The sequence below is a fragment of the Falco biarmicus genome, chromosome 6 (genome assembly GCF_023638135.1).
Source record: "Falco biarmicus isolate bFalBia1 chromosome 6, bFalBia1.pri, whole genome shotgun sequence".
NCBI lineage: Eukaryota > Metazoa > Chordata > Aves > Falconiformes > Falconidae > Falco > Falco biarmicus.
This window is the reverse complement of record NC_079293.1, coordinates 85,525,827-85,549,066: the sequence shown is the minus strand read 5'-3', so window position 1 is coordinate 85,549,066 and position 23,240 is coordinate 85,525,827. Positions and strand designations below refer to the sequence as shown.

The 23,240-nt window shown below is 36.6% G+C and overlaps 1 protein-coding gene across 6 annotated transcripts in view; it reads left to right on the top strand.

Moving 5' to 3' along the window:
* The window catches only part of CEP170 (centrosomal protein 170), a 102,520-nt gene that overhangs the window by 55,401 nt on the left and 23,879 nt on the right, over window positions 1-23,240 (top strand). For 5 of the 6 annotated variants that reach the window (XM_056344196.1, XM_056344195.1, XM_056344193.1 and 2 more), the window contains exons 10-12: window positions 7,314-7,463; window positions 13,784-13,910; window positions 19,381-21,207. In XM_056344196.1, the coding sequence (XP_056200171.1) occupies window positions 7,314-7,463; window positions 13,784-13,910; window positions 19,381-21,207 (2,104 nt within the window). The remainder of the gene's footprint in view (window positions 1-7,313; window positions 7,464-13,783; window positions 13,911-19,380; window positions 21,208-23,240) is intronic. The other variant, XM_056344197.1, reaches the window with a different exon arrangement.

Below are 23,240 nucleotides of genomic sequence, written 5' to 3'. Positions count from 1 at the left end.
GTGTCACAAACAGGTACAAAATATGTATGCATGTAAATATGTAACTGGTGTCTGGTAAGAGGAAGTTATTAGACTTGGCACGTTGATCCTTTTCATTTGCTTACGTAGCTTTTTTTATACCAGAGTGTCTTGCATCTGATTCTATATCTTCAATATATAGTTAAAATGACATAAACAGCTTCTGTGAAAATCCATGGCTATTCATGAGATGTGCCCTGCACAGAACGCAGTCTGTTCGCCTGGGATGGCTAGGATAACTGCCAAGAACAAGCAAAAACTATTAAAATCCAGCTTCTCAGCAGCGGCTTGGTTAAACAGAGTTCATGCAGTAGCTAAACTCCAAGTGGACTTAGGCTTTGTACTCTGGCTCATCACACTTTCTCAAAGGTGGGAGGAAAATGTTTGCCTTTTGTCTTGTCTGTCTAATCAGCAACTCTGTGACTTAAGAGCCCATTTACTATATATTACGAATGTCTGGACTACCTTCTTTGGAAGAATTATGAAGAGCTCAGTCTGAATGCTAAGCGCAGCATTGCCAAGATGATCTGTGATATGGATCTGAAGCTTCTTCTATTTCCCTGCTCTCTGGAATCCTCTCTTCCCGTCAGTCAAGCATCCTCTGAGTGTGGCTTGTTTACACTTTCTTCTTCTTGCTTAGTACATGCAAACTGTGTCCAAATCCTCCTTGTGTTTCCAAATTTGTGTCTTTTCCCTCTTTTTTTTTTTCTTTTTCTTTCTTGCTGCTCTGACTGTATCAGTTCACAGCTCAGTTTCTAAAATCTACTTTTATTTGACTTCCCTGACAATCAAATATAGTCATCATCTTTTTTTCCCCTGAAACGTTATGAAACATAATTGCTATTATAACTTAACATTCCCGTCACTTTACAATGGCAAATACCTTATTTCAAATTTAATCACTTGCTCCTTGTTTTATTTTGCCATGGTCCTGTCTTTGATACACTGTACAGTACAGCCCCTTGTCCCTTACCTGTGCTCTGCTTTGCTTTAGTTTGCCTTTTTAAACGTTCATCTTTGAATTCCCTTTTACACACTTTCTGTCTTTTGGATTTTATTCTGCTCCTTATATACAGATTGCCTGCACTGAAATTAACAGCATTTAAATCATCATCCTTTTCAAGCACATCTCCAGATTGTGGCTGTAACTGTTGCTAAGATCTGAAAGAATAGAAGGATTACTCGGATACTTTTAGTTTACAAATACCATCATTGATGAATAGGTTCCTAGTTATAGCTCTCTGAATTGCAATGAGAATTCTTACTATTTGTTTGTTGATTTTTCTGTTAATCTCATTAATAGTATTAGTAACTACTGCATATGCTTTATGTTAAGACTCTAGCAGTACAACAGCTGGGGAAACTTTAGAAATGCAAAATTTTAGAACTAGATAGAATTTTCTAGTTTTGTATTTTGAATAAAATTTATGTTCCTATTTTGTATTAGTGCTCTTAGAAATGCTTTCTAATGCTTTGTGTAGTATGTGTGCAGAACAGTAGAGTTCCTGCTCTAATATACATAATTAATCTGCTATAAAATTGAGTGAACTTATCTACTAGGAGCCTCAAATCAGATCTTTTTTCCACTGATGTCAGTATCTTCAGTAATGATTTGGGTGAGGAACTAGCTCTGTGAATGTTAAGTACTAAGCAGTTTAATATTTTGGAACTGCAGTGTGATCTTCATAAACCATAAAATAGTTTAAATATAAAGTCCCAATTTAGGAACTCTGAAAGGCATGTAAATGAGATACAACTGGAAAAGGGTTCTTTTTACTCAAGAACTTCATAAAAAGCATAGAAGGAAAATATCAAGTGAGGTTTGCGGGTTTTTTCAGATAATGCATTTTTTTCCTTTTGATTCAGAAAAATGGTTCCTGTTGCCATTAATTTTTCTGACCAGTTTTTATTACAATTTTTAGACTGTGTCGCATATATCAATAAAGAAAAATGGTTTCTGTTGTTGTAAAGAATCATCACTTCTGATGATTTTTCCTAAAGTCGTTATACTGACCTCTAGTGTGGTAGAAAAGATACTAATTCATCTGCTGGGGAGCAGGGGAAGAGGGGAGAGGAGAGTGAAGAAGACCGATTCCCTATCCCTGAAGCTAGCTTGTGTTAAAGCTGTGTTTCAGCTATGGTGACAAGCAGGTGTGCACTGAGTCATGAGCCATTTTCACATGGAAATGCGTGTGGCCTGCCAGAACAGATTGCTCTGCTTTCTACGAGATTAGCCCTTGCAGAAGAGGACAAGGCACGTGCTTAGACTTGGTCCTGCAACTCATGCAGTCTCCAAAAATACACCAGTACTTGCAGTGATTGCATCTCGCTTCTGTTGTGCTACAGACATTTTGTTAATTCTTGTTTGCTATTGGATAAAGAATTTTTAAAATTGAGTTTTAGGTAGATAAAGTAATATTCTCAGTTAGTATTGGAAAAACTGTGACTGAGATAAAGTGATGTACTTTATTCATGTCTACATCAAGGTGCAGTTGTTTTGCCATCAGTTATTTTGTATTCTGCAGGCTGAGTTTGCATTCCAGCAAGTAGCAGCATGATGCTTTGGAACTTGCTGTATTTTTTATTAGCCTGCTGTTTTGTCCCTTTGTTTTACTGGTCAAACCACAGAATGTAAACGGAGTGTCACGGGGAGATCTTTGGAGAGCTTACCATTCATTCATTGCTTTGAAATTGAAAAGTATGTGTCAGGAACTCCCTTTTTTCCTGCTGATTTAGGAGACTTCATTATATGTCAACCATAGTGTTAGCAGTTCCCCAGCTGAGAAATTACTGGATTTCCTTTTAGGCTTGCTCAAGACTGACCCTTTGAGCTAGAAGGCTGATCTGAGATGCTAGAGTTATTATCTAGGATCACTGTTGTATAGGGATCACAGGATGACATAAGCTAGAAAGGACCCTAGGAGGTCTCTAGGCCAGCCCTGTGCTCAAAGCAGGGTCAGCCTTGAGGTCCGACAGGTTGCCCAGGACTTCATCTATTTGGGTCTTCACACCCTATGAGGACAGAGACCAGGCAACCTTGCTTGGCTGTCCTCAGTGAAGCAGCTTTTCTTTCTGTCTTGTCTGAATCAATCTGTTTTCAACTTCCGTGAGTTCTCCCTTGTCCTCCTGCTGTGCACCACTGTGAAGAGCCTGGCTGTCACCTCGATAAGCTTCCCAGAGGTACTGGGGGGCTGCTAGGCACCCCCAGAGCCGTCCCGTCTCCAAACTGATGAAACCCAGCTTCCCTAGACTCTCCCCACAGGGAAAGTGCTCCAGCCTTGACCATCTTGGTGGCCCCTGCTGAGCTCCCTCCAGTTAGACAGTGTCTCTCATGTCTCAGGGGGACCAAAACTGGACGCAGTCTGTCCCCTGTTAATCCATTTGCTTACGAGGTCAACTGGATTAGCAGGTTAAACTAAGTTACGTTGACTGTGTTTCATAAATGGGGCTTGACTTTTTACAGCAATGTTGTCGTCATTCCCTTGCCATTCAAAATATTCTGATTTGCAATGGAAATTGTTTCATGCTTCAGAACAATAAAGCAGTTGTTTTTAACCTCCACAGTTTATACACTGTTTCTGACGGTTCTACCATTACAGTTGTGTGGCAGAGACCCTGCAGGAACCCCATGTAGTGGTGCCGAGTGGTACAGTGCCTGTGTTTTTCACCCTCAATCAATTTTCAGGGATTCTGTGAAAATTATTACCGTGATTTTTGTTTTGTAACTTTATGAAACTGGAAACTTTCAGGATGAAATAATGTAGTCTTTCTGCTAAAATATTTTGTAAAAATAAACTAATAAGGCAGAGGCGGGCAGAAAACTCTTTAACTTTATAGAATGATTAGTTATAGGAAGCTGTCATGGTTTCATTTTTAAATAACATCTGTTTAAACAACAGCATTAATATCTGGTTTGTTTTTTAAAAAAAAAAAGATTTCTAGGAATTGTCTTCTTCATGATACACACAGCTACCTAAGTTAAAAAAATAAACTTATTACTCCCCATCCCCCAGACTCTCAAAAAATGCAGGATCATGATTTTGTGAAAATCCTTATTCTTTACAGTGATACAAAAAAGTGTAAAAGATGTAGTAAACTTCTTTTTTCATTGACAGCTGTGTGCTGGATAGGTGTGATTTGAGATGGCTAGAAAAGTTCTGGAACTCATAAATGAATGCATAGAATCCCTTTACCTCCTTTATCAACAATAAACCAAAATTCTTCTCATTTTTCAAACAGCTTGTCATGTCCAAACCTGTAGTATGGAATCTGGCTTCATCTTTTTCTTCCCCAAAACACAGTTAATCAAAATACATATGGTAGTTGCATCTGTTTAAAGCTGTAGCTGCTGCTGCTGCGAAATACAAGCTTTACAGAAAGAAAATTCAGTCTTTTTGCATAAATAGGTAAGAGGTGCAGCAATGGATGTCATCAGCATTTCCTCGGGATTTTTTTTTTTTTGTTTGTTTGGTTGGTTTGGTTAAGTTATCTCCTAGGCTTCCCTTAACTGACTTTGAAATCGTGAAGGTATTTAAAGAACAGAAACGTCTGAAGAATTAGAAGCCTTGAAGAATGTCATTCAGTCTTTGTAGGAAGATACAGGTCTTCATCTGTTCAGGCTTCAATCACAACAGCCCACTCTTTGCACAGATACCGTATCATAACAACCCATATAGTACAAACTGCATTTTTCTAAAGGTAGAAAAATTATTTCCAGTAGCAATCTTCAGGTTATTCCAGGGCTTTTTATGTTGAGGGTATATTCTCATTATTTGGTGAACAGTGTAAGTGGATCTTGAAATTCTGGTAGTATTCATTTTTGGTAGATGTGTGATCGGTGTGTCAGTGATGTTCTAAATTTTGTCAAATACTAAGCATGAGTTGTTTTATCTTTTGCATAGTTTTCATGTTTAAAGTCGAAATTACGTATTAATGGCATTGTTTTCAAAGGGGGGTTATGTATCATGCTTCTGAAGTGGGCTAGATCACGCTTGTGTGAATCTCTTTCGTGCTGAGAAGAGGAGCTTTGCAGTTGTTTAGCCGTGGAACTTAAGGCAGGTGCATGCACGTACCAGGGCTTCTAGATGTACAACGAATGTGTAGAGCAAAAATGCACATTTATTGAAGAAGGTGCTTTTGCTTTCTTTCTAATAATAATGTTCCCAAATATTTTGCTTATCTTTTCTGGCCTGTGATATCCCCTCTATATATACAGAGGAAGCATTAGGAGTAGTATTAGGAGGTAAATTTACTACTTGGGTCTTATTGCTACCCATACTACTCTTCACAGAAAAAACAGGCAATATTCAAATTTGGTTTTGCAGTTATGTCAGTAATAGAATAAAGAGTTAACAAAATTTGCTTAAATAGGACTTCGATTCTAGAAAAGGTAAGACTGAAAGAGAAGACTTAGGTGCTGTTGCTTGTGATACAAGTAAAGAAATTTGACATAGGAGATGAATATGCCACCAGATAATATGAAACAATTTACAGGCAGCAATTTACTCCTGTAGTCCTGATTAGAATTGGAAGTGTTGAATTAATATTTTCCTTTAGATGCTTATGTGATAAAATCAGAATTTCCTTTAATTTAAAAGAACATGTGAAGCTCTGTAATCAATGGAATGATCTTAAACAAGGGAAGAAGTGGCTGCAGAATAGTGATCTGTTCAAAGAAAGGAGATGGTGGACAAGAACTGGTTTGATTCTGCAAAAATTGCTACAACTGTACAAATCAAAAGTATATCATTAAAGAGAAATTTTTATTTAAATCACACTTTTTAAAGAAAAGAAATATTTATGAAATATTCTTAAGCAGCTGGTGCATAAGTCAAAACATGATTTATGTATAAATGAAAAATCGGGGAGCATTGCCTGGATTTAGAATTGCAGAAAGCAGGCTTTCGCACAAGAGCAAAATACAAATCAAATGCATGTGAAAAAGCTTCTTCCTCAGTTACAAATGTTATAGCACCATCTTTCTGGACATTTAGAAGAGCATAAGGAGGAGTTGAATGACAGGGTGCCTATTTTTTTTTTCCTTCTTCTGCTGTTCAGACACTAAAAAACCATTATGGTTGGTGGCCATCTAGTGGTGAACCCATTTTAAATACACTAACCTTGTTCAGAATTTTAATAAACCAGTTCTCTAGATTTGCTGTGCAAAACTGAATCATAAAACACTTTTGGGGGAAAAAAATAATTCTGTGTATCTTTCTCTGTTTTGCACTCAGTAGTGTTTTTTTACTGGAGGATAACATCTGTGAAGGTCATTTTCTTCTATCCTTTGTCTTTCTCTAAGACAAAACAAATTTTGATGTTAACCATTTCTTTTTAGCAGTCAGTTTTAATGTTTGGGGGTTTTCCATTTTTAGTCTGTAATTTTTCTTTATGTCCAAGTCCTTACTAGTAAAGTAGTGAATTTATTTCTTAGACAGAAATTTACAAATTTTATAGATTATATGTTTCCAAGCTACAAAATACTCTCTAAAATATCTTTGAAGTATACACAAATTCGAAGAGCCATTCTTATTCCTTAGTATCTATGACTCATTAGGAATTTGCCAGGCAGCATGCTGGCTCTCCTGCTTAAGTCCTTATTAAATTGTCTTGATAATAAGATTTCTCTAGTATTTTTCTCTGAGCAATGGCTTTTAAATGTCATGAGAAAATTATTCTATCCTAAGTGAAAGCAATTAGTATAAGCATCAGTAAGAAACAGTGTAGTAGAAAAACTATGGCAAATCACATCTGGAATGAGATGAGTCTACGCAGTTTGTGAGACCTGGTGGACTTCTGACATCTGCTAAGTCCCTAAGCAATGAAATACTGGAATTTTGTTTGTGTTAGAGGAGTAATTCAATAAACATATTAGTAGCAGATGTAAGCATTTATATTTCTTGTTTTCACTAGATAATGGCAAAAATCTGAAGATTTGGTGATTCCAGTTATCGCTTTTTTCCTTAATCGGGAAGTAGACTGTAAAATGTTTTTTGTAATGATTTTGCCTTTACCTTTTGTTTCTTTCATCAAAATGTCATTTTTTTTCATATGTGACCATTCCAACCAGCAATTCCTTGAATTTCCAGTGTTGACATAAACTTCTGCTCTTTTTTTAATTGCCGTAGATATTTCTTCCATTTAATTGGTAGATTTCACCAAGCTGACAGATAAGCATAATACAACAAAGCCTAGTTAAACTCACTTTCCAGCATGCCACCATCCATCCATTAACATTGAACATTGTATCAGGATGGTATTGGGTTAATGTATATAATGGTTTGTTTCATTTTCAGGTATTTGGAGTGGATGACAGCCAGGATTATAATAGGCCTGTTATCAACGAGAACCAGAAAGATTTAGTAAAAGATTGGGCTATAAATTCTGCTACAGTAGTGCTGGAAGAAAAAAGACCACTGAGTACAACTGGATTTCTTGACACAGAGGTAGAATTTAATTTTTGAATGGTCTTCTTTTTTCTTCCAATAAGAGAGAGCACTAATAACGGACCAGTAAGTGTTAAACAGCAAACAAAACCTTGCCTAGAAAACATTAGCTCAGATCTTTAAGTATTTTCTTTTTCTTAGGCTTTTAATGCATTATCAAGACATCTCTGTCAGGGACCCGCACGTTACATGGTGAAGGTTTTAAAACTTTGCTACCTTTCTGTGTGCACTAACCACCAGTGTACTGGAAACGCAGCAGGAGCTTCCTTGCAACATTATGTTTGCAACATACATTTGCACAGTGTACACTTCTTGTAAGTTATGCAGCAGAACTGAGGAAAAGCAGATTATGCTTTGTAGCCCAAAGCAAGTAACTATATTAAAACTGAGAAATAATATGTATGCATTTAATGTATGATACAAAGTCAGCTAGGAAAAAAAGGGTGGATAGTACATTTGAGGGTTTTTTTCTGAAGCCAGAGGACTTGCAAGTTTTTACATGCACGGTTTGAGCTCTCAAGTGAGAAGCTGCTCATGAGAAATCATTTAACATTAGTTGCCTCAGCAGCAGTATAATTTAATCAGTTGGTGAAAGATTGTGCAAAGGAAAATGCCTGTTCTTTATATAAGATTTGGAATATGCACACAAGCTAGATGTTAATCATATTTCATATTGAAATCTTGGGAGACTTTATGATACCGTTGTGATGGATAAACTGTAACTTGAAAAGTGTTGGGAACAGAACGGGCTCACACTGGAGCAGAATTAATTTGGTAACTGTAACGAAGCACACCATGCTTACTTCTACTTGCCATGGCAAAATGTTTTTGAAGTATGGTCCTGTAAATTAGGAAACTTTGTAACTAAGGAAATTTTCTGTAATATATCAGGAGCTTACAGTATGATTTTGTGTGCCTGCCATGCAAATACATAGGTTTTGGTATCTAGGACTCTTTTCTGCTAGAGAAGGTGTGCTTTATCCTGGTTGTATTTTAGCTGCTGTGCAGTCTTGATACAGTTATGATATTGTAACTAGACTAGTATCTTTGAATAGTTTCTCGAAGGTTACTGCTTTGAGTAACTTAGTGCCATGGGCATATCCTGTGGGAGAATTTGACAAACCTTGCTGTTCTGCATGAATCTGTAACAACAATCTTTCTTTTCTTTTTCATGCCTTTTGCAGCATTCAGCTCTTTTGGGCCATGTCAGTTTTCAAGATTATTAGAAGTATCTATATTTTTCCATTCCTATAATTTCATAAGCAATAGGAGAATATATGGTTTATTTTATCAATGTAATTGAGCTTTCCAGGTATCATATTTTGCAAATAATAGGGTTTGATTTTAGAAGACTGAGATGACATCTGCAGTTATAGGGCAGGTTTAAGAATCATTCTGGCAATGGCATACTAAAACTCACTTTGATTTAGGTTGAAAAAACAACAGTGAAGCAGTTTTATTACTGGGGATACTTTGCTGAATAAAAAGGCCTTCATATATCGGGGAGGGAATGGATTATTTGGCATAGTCTTAATTTACAAGATTATTACAAGGTATGATAGGGGAAAAATGAAAAATGTTCAGTAGTTAACGGAGCAAAACTGACATAAGCGATGTGGATAGAGCAAGAATTAGTGTAAGAAGAGTTGAAGACAGATGAAGATGGAAAAAAGCTTACCAGGGGAGCTTAAAAATAGAAGTTGGTTGATACGTATGTAGAAGTGAAAAAGAAGCTAATTCAGAAAAATAGAGGTGTGTTATGTAGTAACATAATGGGAAAACAATCATGAGGGTAACCATTGAGAGTAGACTGTAATAGTTAAAGTCTTATTATCAAAACTTATACTGAGTTTGTTTTATCGTTAGGAAAGGGAGAGGTAAATTTGTTTGATTTATAAAGTATGTGGATGTCAGGTTCTCATTATATAGAAACTTTTCTGCTCATGGGTTTTGGAAGACTTGCTGTGTTACTGAGCTGAAAATTGTAAGTTAATAAACCCTATTGAAGATCTTGGCTGAATAGGTAACCTCAGTTACCTGTGTTCCAGGCTTGCATCCACTCAGATTGTGGGTGGACCTTGTTCCAGCTGCCCATCATAGTTGTACCGATAGATGATTTAGCAGAATGAGATTAATTGAAAACATGGTTGACATAGAAAAAGCAGAGAATAAAAAATTAAGATATGTCGATTCAGTAAGATGGAAAAGATGGCTTGGGAAATTAGGAAGATTTTATAAAAATTATTTTGGGCTTGAAAGATTATTCTGAACTTAAATACCTTAACTTGACATAGCTTGTGAAATATCATGAATAACATGCTTGGAAAGGACTTAAACCCCTGCTTTTCTTGTAAAGTAATTCTCGGCTTTTCCTTTGATGTAACAAGCTTGGGAACTTTGGAATAGTGTATGTCATGGTACTAAATAAAATGCAGAGTGAATGTCTGACACAGTTGGATTGAGCCTGCATGCACTGGTTCTTGCCTTTTCAATAAGTAGAGATAGGCAGTAAAAATACTAAATCCATCTATTAAAAATATTTAAATGTTTTTATTTTCTATATTATAAGCTGCCACTTGCCAACCAAGGTAAGTGTGATTTAAGAACAAAATTTAAATAAGATCGAGAACAAAGAGAATATTATTGTTGTTGTTGTCATTGTTATTTATTCTTACTGTGTGAACTTGATTAATAAAAATAGTGCAGATATTTGGGCTATGATTTATCCATCCAGCTTCCATTTAATTTTCAGTGGCCATTTATCTATGCTAACCACAGTTCTTAAGTAATGTGCAGTGGCCAGTTGTCTGTGCTAATCACAGTTCTTAAATAATGTACATGGTTTATCAACATTGTCTTTGATGTGCATCTTAAGGACATACTGGTTTTTGTTCAGCTTGTGGGGTTTTTTTTAATTCTTTGTTAAGACTGCAGCACAGTTAGAAACCTGGTTCTGCCCCTACAGGGAGGGTTATCAGTACCATTCCCTACAATGTTCCTTTTCCGGTTTTGAATGCCCATTTCATGTCTTTCCCAATGAAGGTAAAACAAATAATGCTGCTGACGTTGTGAATACTGAATAACTTCAATCATTTAATATTTGCTATATTGCTTCTTTAGAAGTGGAGAACTGCTGTGTGTATTTAGAGCTGTATTTTCTTTTGTTTGTCTTCTCTAATTACACTAATTTCCTGTCCTAGAGAGCAAACCATTCTGTCTGAAGCTTGTTAGTTACTTTTTGTTTGAACTTACATGTTATGCTGAAAAGTAGGGTGATTGTGTCACCGATGTCATATGGCTGTGAAAAAGCAAATACGACCCTTAGATACATTGGAAAATGCATTGGCAGAAAAGGGCAGTGTTGTAGCCATGATAGAAAGTGTTGGTGAAACTTCCTTTGAGATACTGGCATTAGAATCATTTCCATTCTTGGTTAAGAAGGGAGAATATGAGACTAGAGAAGGCACAAGGAGGTCTGCTCAGATTACTGAGGGGATGGAGATTTGCTTTACAAGAACAGATTGATAGAATCCATTTAGCCTAACAAAGTAGTAGCTGAGATGGGTGGAATTGCTGGGTTTTGCTGTACAAGTAGGGTAATGCAACGGAAGGAAAAAGAACTATCTGGGATAGATGTCAGTGTTGTTCCAGGACCGAATGTGAAGGCATTGACTGCAAATAAAGTGAGTATGGACATTGAAAAAATATCATCACCCCTGGAAGAATATGGTTCTGAAGCAGGTAGAGTGGAGAAGGACTGAAAGATCAGCCTTCAAGAGGTACTGCAATTTATGAAAAGATAGCGTAATGTGATTCTTACAACATGAGATGACTTCAGTATGTGTCTGAAAAGACTTTTTTTTTTTTTTCAATCCAGCTTGTTGAAATTTCTTTTTTAAAAAACTATTATTCTGCTCTGAAATGTCAAGTATTGGAGATGCTTCCAGCTGTTGTGTGCGTGTGCTGTGGGTTTTTTTCAGAGGTAGAGCTTGAAGCCCTCAGTCTGAATAATAAGTCTACATATATCCATTGGTACATTTTCTGAAGATCTGTTGCTCCAGTTGAGTTTGTATATGCAATAAGCATAAGGAAAAGCAGATTTAACATGACGTTAAAAGGCTGGTATCTCCTATGTAAACCCAGGTTTTCTGAAAGGCTCTGAAATTCCTTTTGGTATTCAAGAGATTTGGAGGATTGCTTACTTGAGGGCCTGTAAAATGCAAATTGATGTGGTTTTGTAGGAAGAACATTAAGATAACTGGATGTGACTTTTTAATGTGTGTTTTATAAACCTTTCACCTTTTGGATGTGATGAAACTACTATTAAACTGCTTTTCATAGCTTTGTTGTTTGTGCTTGTACATATAGAGAGTTGTCAAAACGCACATTGCTGTAGTACAGTTAATCTGCAAAGTCTTAATATATTTATTGTAAAATGGAATTCAGATTTCTGATTCATGTCATGCCTGTATCTCTGAAGTTGTTTAAGTGGTACACAAGGAACTAGTTGGAGTTTTCTGTAGCAAAGATAATTGGGACATCTATCAGATTTGGGTTTGGCTGTAATTAATTATTTTGTTAAAGATGGACGTTCACAAGTATGGACAGAAAGTAGAGAAAAGGAAGTATGGAGATACGAAAGAAAAATGAGGCTTCAGCAGGAGTTCTCAATGCATAAATGCTGCACATTTTTGCATGGGGTTTTTGTAATATTCTTTCTGGCACCCTTTTCCTTGCATTGTGTTCAGAAATGCCCGTAAATAACAGAAACAATGAATTCCCTTCCTTTGCTGTTATTAGACTTTAATTTTATAACATTTTGATTCTAAGAAATGAATTCACAATGTGGAAATCTGTGTAACAGTTCAAACAAATTAGTTGGTGTGTCTCTGGCTTACTGCATTAATATTCTGAAAGATTTCTGATGTTGGACTTGCTTGCATTAATTAGGGTTATTCATTTAATCAGGAGAAATTAAAGATCATAAATCCAAGTCTTCTCAAATGTTGGAAAGAAGTCATACATCAGATGACATTGTTCACCATACTGTTTCTGCCAAAAATTTTTATAAAAGTTATAGAGTTGGTTCCTGGTCAAAGCCTAGAATCCCAGAGTGGCCAGGGCATTAGGCAGAAAGCAGTGTTTTGATTAGAAGTGCCAATATTTGAACAGGCGGCAGAGCTTCAGCTTCCGTTTGAAACAGGTCCTACAGATTTCCTTATTAAGCAAGTTCCTGGTATCTCCGTGTCCTTCCCATCTCTTTTGTTGATCTTGAATTGTCTTTTCTCGTTTGACTGGCCTATGGTTTTGTAATTCCTTTAGACCTGTGAATAATGACATCTGTCATTTGCAGTCCTTTGTCTTTTGAGTCCAATAAATTAGACTACGTAAACTTTGTAAAGCCTTTGATAGTGTACAGCCCGTGTGTGTGCGTGCATGTGCACATATATATGTATCAACATTTGCCTGATGCCTTTTTTTTGGAGATGTGAGCAAGAAAGACTTTTAATATATTGTGAAAAAAAAGTAATACTACATTATATTTAGGAATCAGTTTTTGGAAAAAAAAAGATCTTTAAGATACTATAACAGCAGAACATAAGATGTTTTAATTTTATATTTGGGGTTTTTTACATGTTAAAAATTTTCAAGCTTTCAAAAGGCTTATCGTCAAGAAAGTAAATTTCCTTTCTAGGTCACCTGCAAAAAAAAGGTCAGACACTGATTACGTTGACTTCACTGTTAGTCAGTAGGATGGTTTAAAACTAATCTTTGCTCCTTTTATTTTAGGCTAGACAAATACCCTGATCTTCCTTTCCTTTCCATCATAGCTTATCTTACTCTTTCAGTCCTTAAGATAGTCTTTCTGTAATGAAGGAAATAAAACCTTTCATCTGACAAGAGGGTCTTTTAAACTGGTAAAATTCCACTTTCGTGTCTTCCTGAAGCATGTTTTTAATTTTTGAACACACACCCCCTCTACACCATGTGGTTTTTTCCTGCTCTTCGGAGCTGAGGACTGAAATAACCCAGTTTCAAAACTAGCATACGTTCTAATATGTTTTATATAGGTTCTGATGCTTACAAGTTCACCGCACTAGAAAACATTCTTTATTCTGTACCAACTCTGCAGCTATATAGGGGTTTTTTTGTTCGCTTGTTTGTTTGCTATTCTAGAGCTGGTAACTTTATTGAGGTGAACTTTCTCAACTTCCTCCAGGAAAATACTGCCTGACATACATATTCAGGAAAAAACTGCAAAGAGGATATGCTATTTATCAAACAATTGTAATTTTTCTTCTTCTTCCTTTCTTCCTTAGGAAGGTTCTACTGCCCCTGGAAGTAAACGTTGGGTATCACAGTGGGCCAGTTTGGCTGCTAATCACACACGTCATGACCAAGATGACATCAGATTGGAGTCATCCGTGCCTGCTCCATTAGAAAACGGTATTAAAAGCTGGTCTTGTCATAATTTCTGCTGAAGAAACCTATGAAAAGAGTGATTATGTACCTACATAAGTAGCTTTCTTACTGTTAGTACCTCATCTTCATCTGAAATTTTTTTGTCTCATTGAGAAGAAACAGCATAAAAATGAGCTCAACAGTAGCGTTTGGCGTGGCAGAAGAGTGCCAATATTAAAGTGAATGTTACTAAAAGAAAAAATACAAAAACTGTTTAAAATTAAAGAAAGTTTCACTTGAATGCAGTTTGGGTTGGCCTGCATAGTAGGTTTCTTTCCTTACATCTTTCTCAGTGCTGGCCCCAAATTGGACTGTAATGGATTGGTTGTTAAATAGTCCAACCTGAGACTTCGTTATGCAGTTGTCATTCAGCTGAAGCATAGCATACTTCCTTATCTTGTAAACATATAAGACTGTCCATGTTTCTTGAAAACCATAGAAATCTTCTCCTGAGTAATGAACAACTTTACCTCCCTTTCTTTTGAGTGCCTGATGTTCAGGCTATGCCTGTCCTTAGTTAAACTATTCACATTTCTTCTTTTAAATGGTTTGTTCTTCAAGATCTACACTCTTGACTGTAAAGAAGTTGCTTACTGTACTTTACTTCTCTGCTGTTTTCTTCCTCTGTTTCACTTTAGAGATGATGATTTAACACAGAACTCTAGAGTAATTTTTATGCTGATACATGTGTATTGAGGTGGAGTGAATGTAGCTCTCAATTTCAAAACTGACTGGTAGCTATGAAGGGATGTCATGTTAATGAGTGCTTCCTGTTCTGAAGCTGATGTGCTGTTTAGTCATTAAGAAGTAACTCATTGTCACTCTACTACTTCAGGTATGTTTTTGTCCTGCAATTCCAGCATTTCCTCTTATTCCAGCTGACTTAGAAAGTTTCAGCATCAAAAAAAAGTTTAAAAGGTTAGGGGAAAAAATGTGGTTTAGAGGTAGAAATGCTTTTCTGTGCACAGTACTTCTGAAGATGTACTGCCATCTACAGAACATGTCCAATAACCTCTTGTTAGATGGTGGTGAGTAGAATAATATTTCTTTCTGTAGTTTTGAGTGTTTTTATAGGGGGGTTTGTTGTTTGGGGTTTTTACTTCTTTTTTTTCCCCGTAGTTACATTCACAAGTGTAATGTGTATTCTCTACTTTTTTGTTATAGCTGCTGGCTTTCTTCAGATTTTCAAGAATCCGTGTCTGTTACAATTTCAGAGCAAGCTACATCTTTGACCTATAAGTTAGTTTCTGAGAAGACTTCATTTTCAGCTGATTAAAACCAGGTCTTTCCTGCTTTCAGAGCAGAACCATGTGGTTTGTTCCCTGCTTAGACTGCAAACCTGGTCCCAGCCCTCTGTTCAGCTTTCAAGCCTACTGCAGAAAAAAAAATGGCTATTACCAGGTTCTTTTGTTTTTTTTCCCTCACCACCTTCTTCGGTCTTCAGACCAGTGACAGAGATTTCTCTAAAATGTTCATCTATTGCACATGACATATAAAAGAAAAACAAAAAAAGAGGGCAAAACCCACAGTAATTATGTTGTCCATATTTTTCTGCCCAAATTTTAAGGTGCTTGCTAAGTTTAGATAACTCTCTTTGTTCCTGGCCTAAGTTAGATGAACTGAACCATTGTCTGAACTGCTCAATCTTGACTCCCATAGATGATAAATACATTTTTTTTTCTTTCATATACCCTCTGTTTCTCCTACACCACCTTAACGTAGATGTAAATAATATATGCATTTCCTAAGTGGATTTGCAATAGATTTACTTTACTACCCTCAGATTTCAGATAAAACTAATAAATTAATTCAGATACTTTCTATGTTCTTTATAGAGGTCTTACCTGTACAATTTATTCTTTACTGGAAAAAAAGCCAGTTAGCTTCCTCACAAAAGAGTTAGCTTTTAATTCTGTGTATTATTCTGGCACAGTGAAAGGAAGAGAAAGAACATGACTTTTAATTCTGAAGTTGAATAAATAATTTGACTACTTTAAAAAATAAAAAAGGTCAAACTGAAATATTGGGAATTTCTTCCAAAATGAAGCTGCTGTGATGTATGGAATAGTAACTGAATTTCTATTCAGGTTTATATTCAGCAGATGAAAGTATATGTAAGCATGTTTAATTGTTTCATCAGGTAGAGTTATTTTTCTGACATTTTGCTTTCTCAAATAAGTTTTCATGATCTTAAAATCATAGAAGGCGAGTCCCTTTATTGAAGCAAGCAATAAAATACATTCCACCTTCATAGTTGCATTTTCCTTTTTGGGAAAGTTTACAAAGAAATTTTTATTTTGATCTTACATAATGCAAACTTCTGTATTAATGGATGGAAGAATTCTTACCAGTTAACTGCTGCTTCTACGGTAGCTTTTCCACACCTCATAGCAGTTGAACTTTGCACGGGATACTAAAATTCAAAGAAGATGGAAAGGGGAAAAAATAAATTATCTGGTATACCTTGTACATAGAATAACGGAAATCAAGAGCAAATTATGCATGACTTGGAAGGATCAGGTGTACATGTAGGACACTTAAAAACATAGCTCTTGAGACTGATCCTTTGGGTGGTTAATGAGGGATGGTCTTTGGTTTTGGTATTGTTTTAAATTGTCACTTTCAGATGGGACACTAACTAGGATCTTTGGAGAGGTTAACACTTCTTTAACCATTATAAGAACTTTACAATTTAAGTGAAGCAACTACTGTGTAGCGCATGCCAATACTGCAAGAATTCTAAAATACTTAAGGAGAAACCCAGAAAGCATTCAAGCAGCAAAGCTGTAATGTAAAATACAGTTTGATACATATGTCCAAAGACCAATTCACAAAATCTGTCTTGTTGGGTTAGATGCCTGCATTTTCTTTAGAATTCTTAGTAGTTAAACTTTACATAACATGTATAGCCAAAGACAGTGCTGAACAACTCCACACCTTTTTTTCTACTAAAGACTGCTTGAAATTTACCAAGAAGAAAGTTACATGCCTAAATGTGTATAAAAAATTTGATCTGGTAGGTGTGTTTGAGAGAAGTCAAATCTTCACAGATAGCAATCATATTGATTTTCATTGAACCTCCCATTTTTTTTATAATTTCCAAGCAAAATAGTCCACGAATTAGAAAAATTTGCTCAGGTTTCAGAGATACCTCCTGCTTCTCAATGAGTGTCTTAACACGGATTATACAAAAAAAGGTGTGAGTCATTTTGCATTCTTTATCAAAGGTGTGACACTGTGCAAAGGGAAAAGAAAGACTGTGAGGAGCTCAGAAAGCAACAGTTATGTACAGTTGTACAAATGTACAATTGTGTACATACAGCGTGGTTGTAGATGTTCATTTAAGTGCTTAGAGAATTCTTACAGAGAGGGAGGCGGTACTCCAGTTTATATTCCTGGAACAGCTGATGCTGGTGGAAAGCCTTGATAGTAAGATCCCAACAGGGTATGCAGAGCAGTTGTTTATAGACCTCCTGTGGTGAAAAGTGAATTGAGAGATGTGCATGTTAGTGTGTCACATTGTATTGCAACAACTGGGAAATGAACTTGCAAAAAGAATTATTTTTCTATCCAAATATACAAAGTTAGAACAACTCAGGAGAGCAATGTGTATTATCTCTGAGTAATAAAGGTTTGTTTCTGACAGCAGAACTGCTACGTTTGTTAAACGGGCAAGGAGGGAACAGTCATCACTGGAAAAATAAAGTTTGATTTCTAAAATGGGGGTATTCAGCATCACTTATTCCTGGCAACAGTTCATGGCACCGCTGTATTTTGCTGCTCAAAGAACGTTCTGTATCCACTAAGAATTCAATGACAGTGCTCTAGCAGTATTACTGCATTCTTTTGATGCTTTTTATATGTTTTCTATGTATCTCTATACTACAGTGCCTTGTTTGGGTTAAAAACATTCTTTATGCTCTCTGAGCCATAGTATGTTCTTTCTTCATGAGTAGGGCTTTTCGATACTGCTGAACGTATCTCCCAACACTGCAACCACTTCTTTGGCGGGAGGCTCGCAGGGGGTGGCTGTACCCCCTTGGTGAGACAAGAGCTTGAGCTGTGGGACAGGCAGGTAGGGAGGAAGGAGGGAGATGGTACTCCGTCCAGTAGCTTTGAGATCTGGTGCTGAATGTGTTTGGGAATGTAAGACTTGCTTTCCAGCTTTCCACTCCTTGCTGTAATAGCATACTGATATCACAGTGATTTGCTATGTAGCTATTTTAACGTACTCTGAGAACATAAAAACTTTACGTTCGCATATACGGTCCCAGTATACACGGCTGGCTAAAAGAGTTTGATTTCAGGGAGAGCATATCTTTGTAGCTCAAATTCTGCTATCTATGAAAACTTTTCTTTTTATATGAGAGCAATCCTAGCCCATGTTATGAAATATATATACTGAAATTACAATGAAGCAGGAAAAAATACCGTAGACCCTCTGAAGAACAACACAAATGTTCATGAACTGTTCCCTTCCCCAGTATACAGTCACAGAGTGTCAGCAAGGTGGTAGCCCAAGATGCCACACAAACAGGTGATTGTTCAGTCACAACCAAAATTATCCATGTTGGGAAGAAATTCTGCCTGTCCGTAGCAGAGCAGGAGGAAAGGATGTTGATTGTTCTGTCTTTGCACTCTTACCTGCCTTCTGAAATGACTCCTTCCCTTTCCCTGCAGTACGCTGATTTGGAAGGTGACTTTCTGTCATGGTCATGTCTCTGTGATAAACCAGAAATGGCTCATTGCAGTAATTCCATTGCAACATTTGAGACATTTCTTTCATAGACACTTTCTCATCAGCACTTGTGATTGCATAGAGTGAACTATTCTTTTGTATGACACTCAACATTCTGCTTCTGGTAACACAGAAGTACTTTTTTGATATATGTGATCTGTTTAATCAGGCAATACCCATTCTAAATTATGTTAGCATTTGGTTTTGTTGGGGTTTTATTACAAAATGTATTGCAACAGTGTGGAATGAAATAGTACAGCTTGTTATGTACAACTTACTTATTATAGTTTAGAGGTAGTTAATGTAATTCACTAACTGTTTCCAGTCTGTAATAAGTGGACTGTTTCCACTCTTTCCTGTAAAGAGGAAATGATGCCTAATGAGAATAGGACGAGAAGTAACGGGCTAAATTGGAGAAAGTCCAGCTCATGTTAAAGAATAAGAAAATTATTTTAAGAGTTGTCTACCCAAACAGCTTATAGGATAGTCAAATCTCCATCAATCGAGATTTTTAGGAACTCGTTACATGTTTTTAGACATACATTTGTATAAGTGTAATTGATCCTGCCATAGAACAGAGGGATGGACTAATTACTTTTTTTTCAGTTCTGTTTTATGTTGTTATATTAGTCTTATGCAGTCTTAAGAACTTAATGATTCTATTTACCTTGCTATTGAATGACTTCTCAGATCCGTTTTTCTCCTTTTAATTTTTAGACGTGGACATCAGTGAGTCTGCTATTTCCATTAGAAGCACTGGTTCGGCTGCTTCTATGACCAGCCAAGGTGAGCGAAAGAGGAGGACACTTCCACAGCTTCCCAAAGAGGAGAAAGTGAATGAAAGCTCAAAAGCAAAAACTGCATCTCATCAGAGATCAGAAATTGGTGAAAAGCAAGACACTGAACTTCAGGAGAAAGAAACGCCACCTCGTGCCTCGGACACTGACAGCAGAAGTACAGCTAAGTCAAGCAGAACAGTGAATGGTCTTTCGCCCAAAGCTACTGTAGACAAAGTTTTCTCTTTCCCCAGCTCTTCCAGTAAAGAGAGGGTTGAAACTGGCAGAGAAACTTCAGTGGTGAAACAAGCTTTAGCAAAAATTCAACAACAAGAAAGAAAGGAGCAAGGGCACTGGACACCCTCCAAATTCTCCTCTACAAAACCTGCTGCAAACCAGGCTGAGAAAGGGAGGGAGGACATTGCTGTGTCACCCAAAATGTTGGATAATCAAGACAAAGCTCCTGGACATGTTACAGATAAAGCAGAAATGAAGTTGGCGCACAGTGAGGGAAAAAGAAGAAAAAATGAGGAAACTATTAAAGGACAAAGTCCTAAAGTATCTGGGGGAGAAAAAAAGGAATCTTCAAAAACATTGGTGAGGCAAGGTAGCTTTACTATAGATAAGCCTAGCACAAATATACCTATAGAACTTATTCCTCACATTAATAAACAAAGTGGATCTGCTGCCCCTTTGGTGTCTGCGAACAGGATACGTGACAGAAGTGACTCAATGGACACTGATTCCAGTCTAGATACAACACTCATTTTAAAAGACACAGAAGCTGTAATGGCTTTCCTTGAAGCTAAATTGCGTGAAGAAAATAAAACTGATGAAGGTCCTGAGACTCCTAGCTATAACAGAGATAATTCCATATCACCAGAATCAGATGTAGATACAGCCAGCACAATCAGTCTCGTTACTGGTGACAGTGAAAGAAAATCCACGCAGAAGCGGAAAAGCTTCACAACCTTATATAAAGATAGATGTTCCTCTGGTTCCCCTTCAAAGGATGTTCTAAAATCTTCTGCAACAAGTGCCAGAGAAAAAATGGAAAAGAAGACTAAAAGTCGATCTTCAGATGGTGGGTCTAGAGCTGATGCTCGCAAAACTGTGCAGTCCAGTGGAAGAATGAGACAACCATCAGTAGATTTGACGGATGATGACCAAACATCCAGTGTACCTCATTCTGCCATTTCTGATATCTTATCATCTGACCAGGAAACCTACTCTGGTAAATCACATGGAAGAGTTCCTTTTGCCTCAGCAGATGAACTTTTACATTCCAAGATGGAAGGCAAGTCAGCTAAATCAAAAACCTCTCCTGTTGCACTTGGGCAATCTAGTAAATCTACCACTCTTCCAAGACCTCGGCCTACAAGAACTTCTCTCTTGCGCAGAGCACGGCTTGGTGAAGCCTCAGATAGTGAGCTTGCTGATGCCGATAAGGCTTCAGTGGCTTCGGAAGTGTCCACTACAAGTTCTACGTCAAAACCTCCATCAGGGAGGAGAAGTATTTCCAGAATAGACTTACTTGCTCAACCTCGCAGAACTCGACTTGGCTCCTTATCAGCACGTAGTGATTCTGAAGCAACGATAACTAGAAGCACTGCCCCATCTCGTACCCCAGAAGCTATTATCAGAAGTGGTGCAAGATTAACATCAGCAGGAGATAGTAAAGTTTCTGCTAGAACTCGAGCCAATAGCATTTCTCGACTTTCAGATTCAAAATCCAAATCTTTGGCTTCAGCTCACAATTCTCCCTCAGGTATGTGATGTTATTTGAACTAATTTTATACAGTACTAGATGTTTTTAATATGAGGAATTTATTTTTATTTTTTTTTAAGTACCTGTTCTTATGAAGCATTTCTTGAGTTTTAGTTGATGCAGTCTTTCTTTTAGGAGTAAGAGGCTTCCTTGGCGCAGGGCTTGTGGATGTTTCTCACTTGAAATCATATAGACAAGAAATTGTAATGCATTAACACTGGATATTTTTTTTAATTTAAAACCAATAACAGAGAATTGCATTGAAGCATTCAGATGTGACAGCACTGATTTGCATTAGTACAGAAACAGAGCAGAGATCATCTCTTTGCTCAAGTCATAGTGGAAGTCCAGAAGGTCAGCAGCACTTTTTACTACATAGAAGATACGATACTGATTTGTAGGGTAGGCTTAAATATGCTGAACAGCAGGTGTGCCCCAAGGTATACCCTGAGCCCTCTGCAGGGTAATTATAATTTAAGATTAGCTTCCAGAACTACAAAAATGAGATTTGGTAAGAATAATAACAATGAAGTAAAAAATGGAAAAATTAAACACAAACTACCTAACTAAATATCATAAAGTTAAGTAATTTGTATTAAAATGTTTGCCTTGCAATGGAATGGTTTCTATTCTCCGTGCCAAATCATGACAATTTATGATTTCTTCATGATTTCCAAATCATGTTGATCATCTTTTGTGTGGTAGTTCCTTCATATACTATTTTCCTATGTATGGAGGGAAAAGTCCATACAATTGATTAATTTTAACCTATTCTGTTAGAAGTGTAACATAACACAACACTTTTAAATGCAAGCAGTGAAAAAGGCTGACAGTTTTTTCCAGCAGCAATAGTAAATCAACCAGAATTACAATGTGGTAATTCTAAATAAGTGAACTTTCGTGTAGACTGAATATTTAAAATTGATGTCTGTGTTGCTTTTTGAACTGTCGTGTTACCAGCTGGACCTTATTTGAAGCCAATCCACAATCTATAAAAAAAAAAAAAAAAAAAAAAAAAATTAATAGAATAGCCTCCAGTACTGTATGTTGTACTAAGATTATATATTCTCCTGTACTGTCTCCCATTCAGAGTTGATATAAACACCTGTGATACTTAAATCTCTCACAGTCCACAGTCCTACTGCTCTTCTGTTGCTTCTATATCATAAGTATACCTTCTTAGGATTCTTAGCATTCTTAGATTCTTCCCCAGACAGGTATCTTTTGGCTGTGTCATATATTTAGCTGAATAGAAATTTCTGAGGGATACAAATGAGGTGTTCACTGAACTATAAACTTGAGTATGTTTGATAGTATGACAGGTGTCTACAAAGATACAAATAAAAGGTAAAACTTCAAATAAAAAAATCAGTCTTGCCTTGTAAAATATCATTGGAAAAGTAGCATGTCTTCAATTTTAATCAAAGTTTTAAACTGATGTGTGCAGCCTGAAAGGTGGCAACATTGGGTCAAGGAAGAGTATCAATTAAGACTGCTTCTATATTTTTACTTTAATAATTAACATTAGTTCACATCATGATATTGCTGGTTTCTGAAAAGGTAAACCCCAGGTTATTTGTCACTTCACTACTTTTTGTGTTTTGCACAAAACTATATATGCGTTTTGAGCTTTGTGTCCATGTGAACTATTGCATGCTTCCTAAACTTGCCCCACATTGCTGCACTGAAGTGGTTTGTTGCTTCTGTGCAGGGGTGCTGGCTATCTTTCTCTTCTCAAGTCAACTAGTCTGTCATGGTCATCTCTGTTTAATGGTCATTTCATTTACCTGCATTATACAGTCAGAGTTTACTGTAGCTTGTATAAAATACCCTGTTTTCAAGAAAGAAAAAATGCCATCCTCTCATGAGCTAATCCAACATAATAAGCTAGGGATTTTTAAAAAGACCATTGTTAGAAAAATCTACATTAGAAATTGCTTCTGTCATAAAAAAAGCTTTTATCAGTGTATGTATCAAAACCAGGGAGAAGCCTGTATCGATGTAAAGGCAAAAATCTGAAAGAAATTAATAAA